Genomic DNA, 17,416 nt, shown 5'->3' with positions numbered 1-17,416 from the left:
TTTGGGTCAAGAAGTAGACAAAAATGATCTAACTTTTAAAAAATATATTGCCACAGGGAGAGACCTTCAAGAGGCGGAGGAGTAAGACATAGAGATCACTTTCCTCCCCACAAATACATCAGAAATACATCTACATGTGGAACAATTCCTACAGAACACCTACTGAAGGCTGGCAGAAGAGCTCAGACTTCCCAAAAGGCAAGAAACTCCCCCACATACCTGGCTGTGTGGCTGACAGGGTCTTCGTGCTCCAGCCAGGTGTCAGCCCTGTGCCTCTGAGGTGGGAGAGCCAAGTTCAGGACATTGGTCCACCAGAGAGCTCCTGGCTCCATGCAATTTCAAATGGCAAAAGCCCTCCCACAGATCTCCATCTCAACGCCAAGACCCAGCTCCACTCAACGACCACCAAACTACAGTGCTGGACACCCTATGCCAAAAAACTAGCAAGACAGGAACACAACCCCACCCACTGGCAGAGAGGCTGCCTAAACTCATAAAGTCACAGACACCCCAAAACACACCACCGGATGCGGTCCTGCCCACCAGAAAGACAAGATCCAGCCTCATCCACCAGAACACAGGTATCAGTTCCCTCCACCAGGAAGCCTACACAACCCACTGAACCAATCTTAGCCACTGGCGGCAGATATCCTAAACAATGGGAACTACGAACCTGTAGCCCATGAAAAGGAGACCCCAAACATAGTAAGTTAAGCAAAATTGGAAGACAGAGGAACACACAGCAGATGAAGGAGCAAGGTAAAAACCCACCAGACCAAACAAATGAAGAGGAAATAGTCAGTCTACCTGAAAAAGAATTCAGAGTAATGATAGTAAAGATGATCCAAAATCTTGGAAATAGAATGGAGAAAATACAAGAAATGTATAACAAAGTACCAGAAGAACTAAAGAGCAAACAAACAATGATGAACAACACAATAAATGAAATTAAAAATTCTCTAGAAGGAATCAATGGCAGGATAACTGAGGCAGAAGAACAGATAAGTGACCTGGAAGATAAAATACTGGAAATAACTACTGCAGAGCAGAGTAAAGAAAAAAGAATGAAAAGAATTGAGGACAGTCTCAGAGACCTCTGGGACAACATTAAACACACCAACATTAGAATTATAGGAGTCCCAGGAGAAAAAGAGAAAAAGAAAGGGACTGAGAAAATATTTGAAGAGATTATAGTTGAAAACTTCCCTAATATGAGAAAGGAAATAGTCAATCAATACCAGGAAGCACAGGGAGTCCCATACAGGATAAATCCAAGGAGAAACATGCCAAGACACATATTAATCAAGCTATCAGAAATTAAATACAAAGAAAAAATATAAAAAGCAGCAAGGGAAAAACAACAAATAACATACAAGGGAATCCCTACAAGGTTAACAGCTGATCTTTCAGCAGAAACTCTGCAAGCCAGAAGGGACTGGCAGAACATATTTAAAGTGATGAAAGGGAAAAACCTACAACCAAGATTACGCTACCCAGCAAGGATCTCATTCAGATTCGACTGAGAAATTAAAACCTTTACAGACAAGCAAAAGCTAAGAGAATTCAGCACCACCAAACCAGTTTACAACAAAAGCTAAAGGAACTTCTGTAGGAAGGAAACACAAGAGAAGGAAAAGACCTACAATAACAAACCCCAAACAATTAAGAAAATGGTAATAGGAACATAGATATAGATAACTACCTTAAATGTAAATGGATTAAATGCTCCCACCAAAAGACATAGACTGGCTGAATGGATGCAAAAACAAGACCCGTATATATGCTGTCTACAAGAGACCCACTTCAGACCTAGGGACACATACAGACTGAAAGTGAGGGCATGGGAAAAGATATTCTATGCAAATAGAAATCAAAAGAAAGCTGGAGTAGTAATTATCATATCAGACAAAATAGACTTTAAAATAAAGACTGTTACAAGAGACAAAGAAGGACACTACATAATGATCAAGGGATCAATCCAAGAAGAAGATATAACAATTGTAAATATTTATGCACCCAACATAGGACCACCTCAATACATAAGGCAGATACTAACAGCCATAAAAGGGGAAATCGACAGTAACACACTCATAGTAGGGGACTTTAACACCCCACTTTCACCAATGGACAGATCATCCAAAATGAAAATAAATAAGGAAACACAAGCTTTAAATGATACATTAAACAAGATGGACTTAATTGATATTTATAGGACATTCCATCCAAAAAGAACAGAATACACTTTCTTCTCAAGGGCTCAGGGAACATTCTCCAGGAGAGATCATATCTTGGGTCACAAATCAAGCCTCAGTAAATTTAAGAAAATTGAAATCATATCAAGTATCTTTTCCAACCACAGCGCTATGAGACTAGATATCAATTGCAGTAAAAAATCTGTGAAAAATACAAACACACGGAGGCTAAACAATACACTACTTAATAACCAAGAGATCACTGATGAAATCAAAGAGGACATCAAAAAATACCTAGAAACAAATGACAATGAAAACACAACAACCCATAACATATGGGATGCAGCAAAAGCAGTTCTAAGAGGACAGTTTATAGCAATACAATCCTACCTCAAGAAACAAGAAACATCTCAAATAAACAACCTAACCTTACACCTAAAGCAAGTAGAGAAAGAAGAACAAAAAAATGCCAAAGTTAGCAGAAGGAAAGAAATCATAAAGTCAGATCAGAAATAAATGAAAAAGAAATGAAGGAAACGATAGCAAAGTTCAATAAAACTAAAAGCTGGTTCTTTGAGAACATAAACAAAATTGATAAACCATTAGCCAGACTCATCAGGAAAAAAAGGGAGAAGACTCAAATCAGTAGAATTAGAAATGAAAAAGGAGAAGTAACAACTGACACTGCAGAAATACAAAGGATCGTGAGAGATTACTACAAGAACTCTATGCCAATAAAATGGACAACCTGGAAGAAATGGACAAATTCTTAGAAATGTACAACCTTCCAAGACTGAACCAGGAAGAAATAGAAAATATAAACAGACCAATCACAAGCACTGAAATTGAGACTGTGATTAAAAATCTTCCAACAAACAAAAGCCCAGGACCACATGGCTTCACAGGCAAATTCTATTAAACATTTAGAAAAGAGCTAACACCTATCCTTCTCAAACTCTTCCAAAATGTATCAGAGGGAGGAACACTCCCAAACTCATTCTACGAGGCCACCATCACCCTGATACCAAAACCAGACAAATATGTCACAAAGAAAGACAACTATAGGCCAATATCACTGATGAACTAGATGTAAAAATCCTCAACAAAATACTAGCAAACAGAATGCAACAGCACACTAAAAGGATCATACACCATGATCAAGTGGGGTTTATCCCAGGAATGCAAGGATCCTTCAATATACGCAAATCAATCAATGTGATACGCCATATTAACAAGTTGAAGGAGACAAACCATATGATCGTCTCAATAGATACAGAAAAAGCTTTTGACAAAATTCAACAACGATTTATGATAAAAACCCTCCAGAAAGCAGGGCACAGAGGGAACTTACCTTAACATAATAGCCATATATGACAAACCCACAGCCAACATTGTTCTCAATGGTGAAAAACTGAAACCATTTCCTCTAAGATCAGGAACAAGAGGAGGTTGTCCACTCTCACCACTATTATTCGACATAGTTTTGGAAGTTTTAGCCACAGCAATCAGAGAAGAAAAAGAAATAAAAGGAATCCAAATCGGAAAAGAAGAAGTAAAGCTGCCACTGTTTGCAGATGACATGATACTAGACATAGAGAATCCTAAAGATGCTACCAGAAAACTACTAGAGTTAATCAATGAATTTGGTAAAGTGGCAGGATACAAAATTAATGCACAGAAATCTCTTGCATTCCTGTACACTAATGATGAAAAATCTAAAAGAGAAATTAAGGAAACACTCCCATTTACCACTGCAACAAAAAGAATAAAATACCTAGGAGTAAACTTACCTAAGGAGACAAAAGATCTCTATGCCGAAAACTATAAGACACTGATGAAAGAAATTAAAGATGATACAGACACATGGAGAGATATACCATGTTCTTGGATTGGAAGAATCAATATTGTGAAAATGACTGTACTACCCAAAGCAATCTACAGATTCAGTGCAATCCCTATCAAACTACCAATGGCATTTTTCACAGAACTAGAACAAAAAATTTCACAATTTGTGTGGAAACACAGAAGACCCCAAATAGCCAAAGCAATCTTGAGAAAGAAAAACGGAGCTGGAAGAGTCAGGCTCCCCAACTTCAGACTCTACTACAAAGCTACAGTAATCAAGACAGTATGTAGTGGCACAAAAACAGAAATATAGATCAATGGAACAGGATAGAAAGCCCAGAGATAAACCCACGCACATATGGTCACCTTATCTTTGATAAAGGAGGCAAGAACATACAATGGAGAAAAGACAGCCTTTTCGATAAGTGGTGCTGGGAAAACTGGACAGCTACATGTAAAAGAAAGAAAATAGAACACTCCCTAACACCATATACAAAAATAAACTCAAAATGGATTAAAGACCTAAGTGTAAGGCCAGACACTATCAAACTCTTAGAGGAAAACATAGGCAGAACCCTCTATGACATAAATCACAGCAAGATCCTTTTGACCGACCTCCTAGAGAAATGGAAATTAAAACAAAAATAAACAAATGGGACCTAATGCAACTTAAAAGCTTTTGCACAGTAAAGAAAACCATAAACAAGACAAAAAGACAGCCCTCAGAATGGGAGAAAATATTTACAAATGAAGCAACTGACAAAGGATTAATCTCCAAAATTTACAAGCACCTCATGCAGCTTAATATCAAAAAAACAAACAACCCAAACCAAAAATGGGCAGAAGACCTAAATAGACATTTCTCCAAAGAAGATATACAGATTTCCAACTAACACATGAAAGAATGCTCAACATCATTAATCATTAGAGAAATGCAAATCAAAACCACAATGCGATATCATCTCACAGCCGTCAGAATGGCCATCATCAAAAAGTCTACAAACAATAAATGCTGGAGAGCGTGTGGAGAAAAGGGAACTCTATTGTACTGTTGGTGGGAACATAAATTGATACAGCCACTATGGAGAACACTATGGACGTTCCTTATAAAACTAAAAATAGGGCTTCCCTGGTGGTGCAGTGGTTGAGAGTCTGCCTGCCGATGCAGGGGACGCAGGTTCGTGCCCCGGTCCGGGAAGATCCCACATGCCGCGGAGCAGCTGGGCCCGTGAGCCATGGCCACTGAGCCTGTGTGTCCGGAGCCTGTGTGTCCGGAGCCTGTGCTCCGCAACGGGAGAGGCCACAACAGTGAGAGGCCCGCGTACAGCAAAAAAAAAAAAAAAAAAAAAGATATTCTTTTCCTCAAATCTAGATACGGCAACTAGAAGCATTGTTTATTTAGTGCTATTTTGTAATTTCCAGCCATAAACGCTAATGGATCACTCCTTTACAGGTGAGTAATGTGGAGAGTCACTAGGGACTCCTAAAGTCAACTTTCTTTATGGTTCTTGGTGCTGTTGTCAAATCAGAGTCTGAACAACATTAACTGCCACCTCATGCTGTGTGACAGTATAATTTGATTGCTATATAGTTGGAGGTTTGTGAAACCTTCTTTCCACATGCCAATCACCTAACTGGTGGGGCAAAGGAAAACAAAAGCCAAGGTTACATGTAATGCCATATGACCTCTCTCTTCACTTCTGATTAACATCAACAATTTACAGTTGCAAGTGCTTTTCAGAAAACAAAGGTCTTTCATATTTGTTTTCTTGTTTAACTATCACAATGGCCTTAGGAAACAATACGGGCTTTTATCCCACTTTCTATTGTTGAGGAAGCTCAGGCACAGAGACTTTAAGTAACTTGCCTGAGGTTGCACTGCTAATAAATGGCAGAATCTGGACTCACACCCAGGACTGGCTATGTTTTTTCTACTAGACATGCTACCTTAGTCACAGGGAAGTGGGTGATTAGGAAATTGTCCAGAGAACTGGTAAAATATGCCTTAGTACTCCTGAAGAAGTGAATAATTGTTCCAAGCTTATAAACGTGTCTGACAGGAAGTTTGCTCATTTTTAGTCAATTGTCATCACTCTCTAATTTAAGTACTTTCACATTTAAAGTTATCGATATTTTGAGCTCTCTGAGAAGAGCGTGGCTAAGTTAGCAGCGCCTTCCTGCCACAGTTGGCGTAGACTAAGCTTCCTCTTTACCTTAGAGAGTAGCACTTCCCCCTCCCCCATGTTTACGTTCATGAGCCTTTGGATCTGCGGGAGGGACTGGCTGTGACTGATGTGGGTTGACAGAGTGCACGTGGCTCAAATGAACAGAGCAGAACATTCCTGACTTAGGATGCTTATATCTGGACTGCTGCAAGAACCGACTGCCGAGCAGCAAGACTGCTGCACTACTGATGCTGTCCAGGCATGAGAATAGGGAAAGAAAGTGAGAAAATCCATTGGAGGTTTGGTCGGTATGAGTTTATCATTATTATTGTAAAAAAAAAAAAAAAACCCCACGCATAACATTTTTACCATCTTAACCTTAAGTGTGCAGTTCAGTTGTGTTAAGTATATTCACATTGTTGGGCAACAGATCTCTAGAGCTTTTTCATCTTGCAGTAATGACACCCTATATCCATTAAACATTAATTCCCTCTCTCCATTCTCCTTGGTATCTACCTTGCTACTTTCTGTCTCTATGATTTTGACTACTTTAGATACTGCATATGAGTGGACTCATACAGTATATGTCTTTTTGTGACTGGTCTATCTCACTTTGCATTTCCTCAAGTTTCATCCATGTTGTAGGATATGACAAGGTTTCCTTCTTTTTTTTTTTTTCTCTGTGGTACGCGGGCCTCTCACCGTTGCGGCCTCTCCCATTGCGGAGCACAGGCTCCGGACGTGCAGGCCCAGCGGCCATGGCTCACGGGCCCAGCCGCTCCGCGGCATGTGGGATCCTCCCAGACCGGGGCACAAACCCACGTCCCCTGCATCGGCAGGCGGACTCTCAACCACTGCGCCACCAGGGAAGCCCCAGGTTTCCTTCTTTTTAAAGGCTATATAATATTCCATTGGCTGTATGTACCAGATTTTCTTTCTTGTTATATGTTTTAATACCATCCAATTCATTATTTGGTGGTCACTATAGAAGTGGTTGATTCAGGGATTTCCCTGGTAGTCCAGTGATTAAGACCCTGCACTTCCACTGCAGGGCACGTGGGTTCGATCCCTGGTTGGGGAGCTAAGATCCCACGTGCTGCAAGGCAAGGCCGAAAAAAAAAAGTGGTTGATTTAGTTGTTTAAACTAACCAGCCAAATAGGATGAAGTAAATGGTTGGCACAAGGGCTGTCAAATAACTTTTTTGGTTTCATTTTACTACTCCCTGGGCCTCATTCATCTGCTCTTTGAGCCATTTTCCACTCCCTAAACTTCTCTTATCCTTTTTGTCACCTTTCTTTTACTCCCACCTAGCTGTCCCTGCTGCCCACTGGCATTGCTGGTTCCTGATAGAGGTGTTTACAGATATTTCAGATTAACTTGCTTACATCTTCCCTGTCTTGCCATTTACCGGCAAGTCAGTCCTTCCTTCCTTCCACCGCACATCCCTTGGTCTGAATTATCTGGAGTGTGGCCACAGACCGTTTCTTTGCTTTGACAGTGAGATAGGTTCCATAGTCACTGAGGCATTGGGAGGGGGTGGTGGAGGGGGTGGAGGTGGTGAGATTTTCATCTCCGGTGCCAAGAACTTTTAAAATAAACTTTCTTTTTTTTTTCTCCCCGGGAAACCCCTTTATTCAAGCAAACTTATTATAATTCATATTTTCTTGGTTCCCTACAGAGCTTCACAAAATTCAGAAGTCTGTCCCTGCAGGGAATTTCACTTGTAATGGCCTTCATTCCAAAGATATAATTCTGTTCTCTTTCAGTGTGCACATGGGAGAGTGATGGAAGTGCACGAAGAAAGGCAAGTAACCCCTGAAGAACTTGAGTTTCAGTAGCATCCATATCACTCAGGGTGATGGAGGACATTCTGTAGAAATGAAAAGGTTGGCAGGGGAGAGAAGAAGAGACGATGAGGTACATTAGGCAAGAGTTTAAAAAGGGGAAAAGAAGGTGCCTTTTCTGTACTAAAATTACTGTTTCTTTTCTTTGCTCTCCCTGGATTGCTGTAACTTCTCATGCATGAATGTTATTATATATAGTTTTTCAAAACTACAAGAAATGCTGAATCCACTTGTGTAAAATTGAATTGACACGTAGATTTCAAAGAGGAGGCTTATATTTCTCCTTCTATCCAGTTGTGGTTAGGGTATCTGAGACTTGCAAAATGTTTAAAGAACAATAGAAAATAGCTTTTCTTCAGGCACGTAGAGACATGAAGACTATCAGGGAAGGCAAAGGTCCGTGGCTTGGGGCAGGTGGTATAATTCAGATGGATGAGAGAGAGGAAAGTTTTGTTTCCTTTGTTAAACAGAATGACCACAAAGAACATTGAGTCAAAGTTACTAAAGTCCAAGATGGGTGAAGGGACTGTAAAATAGCACCAGACTTCTTTAAACTGAGTTCAAGTTTCCTGGACAGAAAGAATTACCTCTTAGAGAGAATTGCAAACGAGTTTTTAGAACCAATTTTTACAATTACTGAGAAATACTGGGCAGTAGAAGATGTGTTGGACGATTAGAGGTGGTTAAACATAGGTCTGACCTCAAGAAGAATCCAAAGATGTGCCCCACAAACTGTAAGGAGGGAACCTGATGTTGATTTAGGAAAGGTCTTGGAATGGGTTATTAAACAGTTGTTTCTTAGTTCTTAGATGAGGAAATGGTGTTTATAGATACTATGGCTGGAAACAAATTATGTCAAGGGATTCTTATTTTCTTTTAAACAGAGTTACCAACTTGGTAAGGTTTCTCATGATACCTTTGTGGATAAGTTAGGGGAAATATAGGTGAGTGTAGTGGCTTTCAAGCTTGTTTTGACTGTGACCCTCAGTAAGAATTATATTTTAGACCATTATTCAGGATATACAATTGAAATAAAAGTTTCACGAAACAATACTTATTTACCCTTATCACACATGATACACTCTGATTTTTTTTTGTTCTATTTCATTTTTCTTGAAAACTAGTCATAGGCCATCATATTGCTTTCCTGATCCACTATGAATCACAACCCATAGGTGATAGTTCAAACAGGTGGATTCACAGTGTAAGAGATGACTACACTAGTGGTGCCACAATTTCCTCTTGGCCTATCTATACATCAATTTTATCATGGATGAAGACATAGAAGGCATTCATCAAGCCCATAGGTGACACAAGGCTGGGAAGGGTAGTGAAGATATTGGATAATAGCAGAATACAAAGATAGGGACTGAATCTAATGAGATGGAATTGAATACAGACTAACATAAGATCCAGTACTATGATGTATGTGTAGTAAGGGTAAGTCAGTATTGTTTCATGAAACTTTTATTTCAACTATATATCCTGAATAATGGTGTAAAATATAATTCGTACTGAGGGTCACAGTCAAAACAATCGAAAAACCAACAGTGCAAGTACAAGATGAGGAGATGGGGATGAGAGACATGTGAATTTTTAGTCCTCTGTAATCACATCGTATGTCAAAAGTGTCCAAAAATCCAACTCAACTTTAACTGTGGTTTCTTAACCTGTGCTCTTTATTTCCCTAGCATTTTGCACAAGTGCTTTGGGGGTTGCCATGCAAACTACCACCGGGTGGGAGTGAGCTTGAATAGAGAAGGTTCTAGGATACTACTTCTTGTTTGAATTTGCTGTTTGCATCAGTTTTATAAATGGGGACTTCTTTTGTTTGAAGTAAATGTTCTTTGGCAAAAGTCCTTCTGAAAACCACCAGGCAAAATGACCCAAAACAGAGAATATAGAAAGAGGGTTCTGGTAGTCCTCATTCTACCTCTGAGTTAGCCAGAGCACATCTGGATTATTTTACTCATTTCTGGAAGCCTCACTTTCAAAGAGATATTGATAAATGGGAACATGTTCAGAGAAGAATGAGGAGAATGGTCAAGGAACTCAAAACCGTGGCAAGTGAGGTACAGTTAAATGAATCAGGGCTGTGACTTAGGAGGCCTGAGAGAGTTGTTCACATATATTGAAAAGGCTGTCATGTGGAGAAGGCAGTTTGGTATAATAGTTTGGTGAAAAGAATGTGAACTTTGGCATCAGGTCAACCAGGTTCAAATTTCAACTCTGCCACTTATTGGTTGTGTGACCTTGACCAAGTTTCTCAACTCCTCTGAACCTTGTTTTTCACGTTTATTAAAAATAGGGGAACATAATACTTCCCTTGAAGGACTGTCATGAGGATTAAATAAGATAATATATATGAAAGTACTCAGTATAGTGCTTGGTTCACAAATATATTTATTTCATAGAAGACAGATGAATTCATACCACGAGGCCTAAAGAGTTGCAGTAAAGACTAGATGGTGAAAGTTAAAGGAAGATTAAAAAGTTAGAGGGATCCCAGAAGAGCTTTCCATTAGTCAGAGACATTCAAAGATGGAATGCGCTGCTGGGGAAGGGTAGTGAGTTCCCTATCCCAAGAGGCATTTGAGGAGAGGCTGGACTATTACTAAATGGGGAGAATATTCTGGAGGGAATGACTGGGGAGAGGAGGAGAATTCCCAGTAGACTAGCTCAATAGATTGAATGAATGGGGTCAAGGTTGGTTCCTCCAAAGAACCAGATACTGTTCTTCTTTCATAACCATGAAGGATGCTTCCTTCCACTTGTTAAGGCCCATCGGACAAATGAGTGCTTTGGGGAAGCACTTTGTAGTATAAAGATGATCCAACAAGCATATACGGAGGACTGGTTATGTATTGGATACTCAAAGTGTGCACATTATGGACAGTGGGTCAACAGGATTATCTGCATACAAGAGTTCCATGTTGCTTGTGTATCTGCTATTGGGCTGATTTTGGGGAGAGCACTGGGCTGGCCCCAAGGAGTAAACCAGCTCTCAAATTTGCTAGCACACCAAGAGACTTGGTCTAACTCCCAATTCCATTCTAGTCAGGCACAAGATGGAAGTGAGTTACCAGAGCAAGATGGTTCAAAAGCAGCAACAGAAATATAGAGCCCAATCTCTTCATAATCAACTCATCTCCTGAAGTGAAAGGCCTGGTTGTTTATAGCAGTGCTTACAATGGGCAGTTATGCTTCAGAGTTTGTACCGAGAGTTCAGTTTCACATTTCAGTAAATCAAAAAAAGATATTGATTTTGAACAAATGGCTGATTTTATTGTCAAAGCAAATTTCATTTCTTGAGATGATCAGATTTTACTAAACTCTTTCCTAAGTGCCACTAAACATGCATTCTGTGAATAAACAGCATATTCCTCAACCAAATGACATTTGTCACCCACTAAATACAATTATATTTGGTCATCTCCAGTTGTCATTGAAAATGCAGAAGCGGGAAAACTGCACACTGGGAGTCAGAAAGTTTTTGCTCAACTCTTGGCTGTATGATTTAATAACTCTATGGTCATAGCACAATACATAATCCTTCTGACTACCAGTTTTCTTCTCTGTAGATGGGGAGGGTGGCTTCTTCTCTCATGGGTAGTTGGGTAGTGGAGATAAAATGGAACAGTGTGAGTAAGATGCTTAGCATAGTTCCTGGCACATAGTAAGCTCTCAATAAGTAGTAGCAGTTATTATTAGAATTAACAGAAGGAGAATATTCATAATCTGCTGAGGATTAGGGCACGCTTTTGAGGATTGATTCTTCCCAGGGGCTCAGGTTTGCCTCAGAAAAGAACAGAAAACAAAGGCATCACGTCCCAGCTTCCAAAGGTATTATACTATGCTAGCATGAATGGGCCTTCCCATGTTGGGGACTTTTTTGTGTGTGTGGGGGGGATTTTAGTTTCCCGACCAGGGATCGAACCCAGGCCCCCCAGGCCGTGGAAGCGCCGAGTCCTAACCACTGGACAGGCAGAGACTGCCCAGGACCTTTTGGTTTTGAAATGTAGGGAGAGTAACAAGGAACTTTAGCAATTGGCTTATGTTTCTGTAGAGAAACCTTCATGATGTTGTAAGAGCCCTTGAGAAAACAGTTGATCCATCTTCCTGATTCCAGAGAGGCCTGTATTCCAAGCATTCATAGATTACTGCTATCCAACATTTGCTTTAAAAGTTTCAAAAGGTGGGGATTCTATAAGATCTTTTGATAATGTATGATACTGCCACATTGTCTTAGAATCAGTAAGCTCTTCCTAAGGTCTGATTCAAATCTTCATGCTGTAGCACAGGCCTTATTTTTTCTCTTGCCTGTGCCTGTCAGCAGAATCTGTGTGCTCTCATTTAGACATTTGTCTCTACCCTCACCCATCAATATATTTTGATTTACTGAAATATAAAACTGAGCACTGTGTAAGCTCAGCTGGATCACTGTAAGTACTACTATAAACAACTGGGGCTTTCCTCTTGGAAGGTGTTATGAAGCTCCCTACTCAGCTTTCTTCCTTCTAGCTCAAGACAGCCCATGTTCTTAAGCAGAGTCATGGGAAACCTAAGTCCCCAATCTGCCACCATTGTCTAAACAGACAGTGGAAACTCTGTCCATAGAGGCTGAGCACCTGGGAAGCTGTGCCACACGCTGGCTTCCTCCCAGTAGACACTTTGACCCAGAGCATTTCCTTTGGTGTCTTCCAGCTTTTGTCCACCTGTGCCGCACCTGAGTGCTGCTTTGCTTCAATGCCAGATCCTCCCCCTTCCCAGCTAAACATCTCAAAAGAGTGATCTATTTTCACTTTCTTCACCTCCCACTCTACCACTGCAGTCCAACTCCAATTAAATTGCACTGTACCGAAGGCACTCTTATCAGAGTCACGAATGCTGTCCAACCAAATGGCTTCTTAAAACAACAACAACAACAACACACCTTATTTTACGTGACCTCTAAGCAGCATTTGATATTAACTGTTCCCTTCCTTTTGAAAAGCTTGCTTCCCTTGCGTTTTTGGACCACATGCATTCCTGGTTTTCTTCCTACTTGTCAGGTCTCTTCATCTCAGTCTCCTTTTTGTAGGTTCCTATTCCTCATCCTTCTCTTGAATATTGTTATGGTTGGAGTTTGGTCTGAAGCCTTCTCTTTTTTTCTGCTTATGTACCCTCCCTGGAAGATCTCACCCACTTCCCTATTTGCCATTACCATGGGATAAAACTGATAATCCCAAATCTCATCTCCATTTTAGGCCTTGATATCCAATTGCCTGCCAGATGTATTTACCTGAACATGCAATGGTACCTCAAACTCAGTTTGCCCCCAAATAAACCCCTCACCCAACCCTCACCCAAACCTGCTTCTCCTCCTCTTGTATTTTTTATCTCAGCGAATGGTACCACTATACGTATACTTCCTTAATTCCAAAATTGTCAGTCGGCAAGTTCTTTGATTGTAGCGCCAATATTTCACTAATCTGTCTAGCTTTCTTAATCCACACTGCTGATACTTTAGGCTTGGCCATTATCATTGCGTGCCTATGTAACCCGCATGAAGCTGAGCAGCTTCACGATCAGGGTCATCACGGAGTTGTATCTCAAAGAAATGTCACCTGAACAGCCAAAAAAAAAATTGGAAAGCAATTTAATTTGCACTGAAGTTTCTTGGAAAGGGACTAATCATTTATTTATTGATGTTTTGTCCCTGTCACACCTATATTGCTTTGACTGCCTCTTAAGTGGTCTCCCTGCCTCTAACACTGTTTCCCTCCACTTGATTCTCTATACTACAGCTAGAATGCTCCTTTAAAAATGAATTTCCGGGCTTCCCTGGTGGCGCAGTGGTTGAGAGTCCGCCTGCTGATGCAGGGGACACGGGTTCGTGTCCCGGTCCGGGAAGATCACACATGCCGCGGAGCGGCTGGGCCCGTGAGCCATGGCCGCTGAGCCTGCATGTCCGGAGCCTGGGCTCCGCAACGGGAGAGGCCACAACAGTGAGAGGCCCGCGTACCGCAAAGATAAATAAATAAATAAAAATAAATGAATTTCCATGTTTAAGACTATTTTAAAAATGTATTTTCCTGCGTAATGCTCTCATTGGCTCCCCATTGTCCACTGGATAAAACTGGAACTCCATCAAGCTTATAAGGTCCTTCACCACATTGTCTGCACTTAACTCCTTCACATTCTTTGTACCATAGTGTCTTTTTCATATTGGTATATGCGTTAACTATGCCTGCTGAGCACTTACTATGCATGTCCAAAGAAGGTACAGTGGGAAACTCGCTGGATACATAGTTTGGCAACAGAGAGCGGATTATATATTAAACACTGTGATATTAAATTCCAGGAAGGGAATGAGACCACAGAGAGGATTAGAAGCATTAGGGAAGGGTCCCGTGGAAGAGGTGAGGTGTAAGGAGGGTAGGGAAGGGGATTTGGACCAGCAGAAGAAGTTCTAGTCTGAAGGATTGGGGCCATGAGAAGCAGGCTCCTAATAAAAGTGGAAGGTCATACTCTGGACACTGAAGTAGACATCAGTCCAGCCTCATTGTCCTGTGCCGGCCTAAGAGGAAAAATACCAGATACTCTTTAGGGTGCTTGAAGCACACAACACAAAGAGATGGGCAGCCGCGGAGATAGAAGCCAAATAATTTGGACATGAAGCCTGATTTCTCTCCCAGGCTGTCCTGCTGGTTTCGAACATGGACCCTGACCCACCCCACTTAACTCTCCATTCCTCCCCACCTCTCCCCAAAAAAACGACTGTTTTTCTCAAGCTGATGTTGTGTAAGGAATAGGGAAGGGGGCTACTGTCAGGGAAACTGAGGCTTGGAATGAAATGCCATAGAGAAACAGTGACTCTGTCTCCTGTTCAGTGGGCTGCACTCTGCCTGCCAACCTGAAAGGGATGAGGTAGCTTTTACGGTGGCAGTTATGGCTTGCGAGGTGTCGTGTGAAAAAGAACCCTTCTCATGGTGATGAGGATCCTATGTTTGCTCTATTTAGACAAAGAATTCTCTTTTCAGCCTAACTTTCCACACCGAAACAGATAAATTGTTTAGAGCTGACTGACTGCAATACTAAGTGTTCTATTTTAAGTTAAAACTATCCCACAAGTGAATCATATATGTGCATCTTCTCTCTTTCATCCCCCTCCTCCATATAAACACATTCACGCCCTTCCTCACTGCCATAAATAAAGCTCCTTTTGCTTGCCTCCTGCAGGACTTTGCATCGTGGAAAGTTAGGCTGCTCTAGGACTTGATAGCCTGATCCACTCTTACCTCTCTTAAAGAGGGTTCATTCATTTTGTCAGTTTTCCAGGCCTTCCAATTCTTATTTTATTTTTGTAGTTGACTCTATTTGACTATTTTCTGAGGTTCTGGGGTGAGGCAGGGGCACCTTAACCGTGGAGAATATTGCTGGTTGCCTACTGAAGAGCAATCCTTCATTCCTTGCTAACAGAACCCTGATTTGGGTTCTAGAATTAGGTAGCAGTCTGCTCAGGGAGGTTGACCCAGTTCCAGAGGGTCTGAATCCACTTTGGACATCCCCTTTGCCAGTGACTCACTTCTGGCCAATGTGACACAGGAAGGAAATCTGCTGGCATCTTTGCCTACTTCTGGTCATCTCACTATGTGAATTAATGAAATCTTATTGTTCAAATTACTTTTAGTTAAGTGTCTTACTACTTGCAGTCAAAACCATCCTCTCTGATACACTAACCAATTCTAGAACTCTCAACTTCTACTGTGATTCATTTGAAAAGATAAATAACCTACTTCATCAGAGTCATAGATTCATGGAATGTTAGTTTGAAAGTCCCTTTGACGACTGTCTAGTCTGTTTCCCTCACTGAACATACCAACTGCTTGTGTCTGCAAACTAAGAAAGTCATCCACAAGGTGCTGGGACTGCGCTCTATGCTCTGTAATCTCTACATGTCTAATCCTGATTTTGCATAATTCTGGTAAAATCAGAATTTTGAACTCGACGGGAACTACACTGAATTTTCCCTTTTATTCTCATTGGCAAAAGGCTTTCCTAAATACATGTAAAATAGATCTCAGAGGGAATGTTGCTTTTACTTCAAAAAAAAACCCCACAAAGAACCGCCCTAGAAATAGCTATTTACATAGACATGAATAATAAGTCATGCTCACATATTCATTAAAAAAGATTTCCAGACTTTAGTAGTCAGTACTTTTCCAGATGTGAGTTATTGTATTATTCAAAAAAAATAAAATTACACATCTTGGCCCATAGTCAATAAGTGACATTGGCCTTACCCTCTAATTGATTCAAATTTGAGAGACTTTCATGTTCACGCCAACATTCCACCCCCAGTGTTACTCCCATCCTAGTTTACTCTTTTCTCTCAACTGAGTTTTTCTGAGGCGGAAAAAAGTAACTTAAATAAAGAGAAACTTCTGCTATCTGGTGTTATAATGGATACGCCAGGCTTCCTTTCTACCTAATTTCTGTATGAGAAAATTGTTATCCATTTCCATGATGCCAAATGGCGATAGCGCTTGAAAACCATTGGTGCCTACCTGAGTGATGTCCATTCCCGAGTCACAGCTCAGTGGCTGTGTGGAAGTCAGACCGTTTGAGCCGATTACAGTTGTGATCACAGCATTCTCATCAATTCTCCGAATCATAGTCCCATCCACAAAGTAAATGAATCCATGCCTATCAACTGTGATGCCTGTTGGGGAAGACCAATTGAGCATTAGTAGTCTAGAGGGCCACATGTGCACCAAGATCAGTATTTTGAAAGAAGCCACAGAAATGAAAAGGCATTTTAAAGACATATGGATTCAATTTTGCTCAGCACAGACAGAACAGTAACGGGGGAGGTTTGTTTGGACACACATTCACTCCTCTGTGTATTGAGAAGAAACGACAAAACGTGATATGTGGAGAGAAAGCCAGTCTAATAATTTTGTTGTCCAGTTTTACATTTCCACCCCCCTGATACTTGCTTACTCCCACAAACAGAAAAAAAAAAAAATCTTCTAAGACAAATGGGAAAAGACAGGGGAGGCAGTGTATGTTACATTTCTTTTAGAGTGCAGATGCACAGGCCGCTGCTTATTTTCATAGTTGCATTAGAAATAACTGACTTGGAAAGCATTAAACTTATTTTCATCAATTCACACTCAGTTAACGGAATCTGTAATAATCCTGATAAACTGGACTGAGTTTTTTCTCTGTATTATCTGTTCAGAGGGGAGCTGGAGAGAAAAATTATGGTGTCACAAAAGGAATGGTTAAGCTTCTAGAAAAAATAAAAGTCAATAAAATTCTCACAGTAGTTTTACACACTGTGCTAATTACAGTCTTGTTTCTTGGAAAATACATAAAAGCAGT

The 17,416-nt window shown here is 40.7% G+C and overlaps 1 protein-coding gene across 3 annotated transcripts in view; it reads right to left on the bottom strand.

Moving 5' to 3' along the window:
- The window catches only part of TENM1 (teneurin transmembrane protein 1), a gene marked incomplete at both ends in the record, with an annotated part of 588,520 nt that overhangs the window by 61,541 nt on the left and 509,563 nt on the right, over nucleotides 1–17,416 (bottom strand). For all 3 annotated transcript variants that reach the window (XM_081221281.1, XM_081221282.1, XM_081221283.1), the window contains one exon: nucleotides 16,597–16,751. In XM_081221281.1, the coding sequence (XP_081077407.1) occupies nucleotides 16,597–16,751 (155 nt within the window). The remainder of the gene's footprint in view (nucleotides 1–16,596; nucleotides 16,752–17,416) is intronic.

The sequence above is a fragment of the Mesoplodon bidens genome (assembly GCF_964165515.1).
Source record: "Mesoplodon bidens genome assembly, chromosome: X".
Taxonomy (NCBI): domain Eukaryota; kingdom Metazoa; phylum Chordata; class Mammalia; order Artiodactyla; family Ziphiidae; genus Mesoplodon; species Mesoplodon bidens.
Note: the sequence above shows the minus strand (reverse complement) of the source record. Positions and strands in the feature narration are given on the sequence as shown.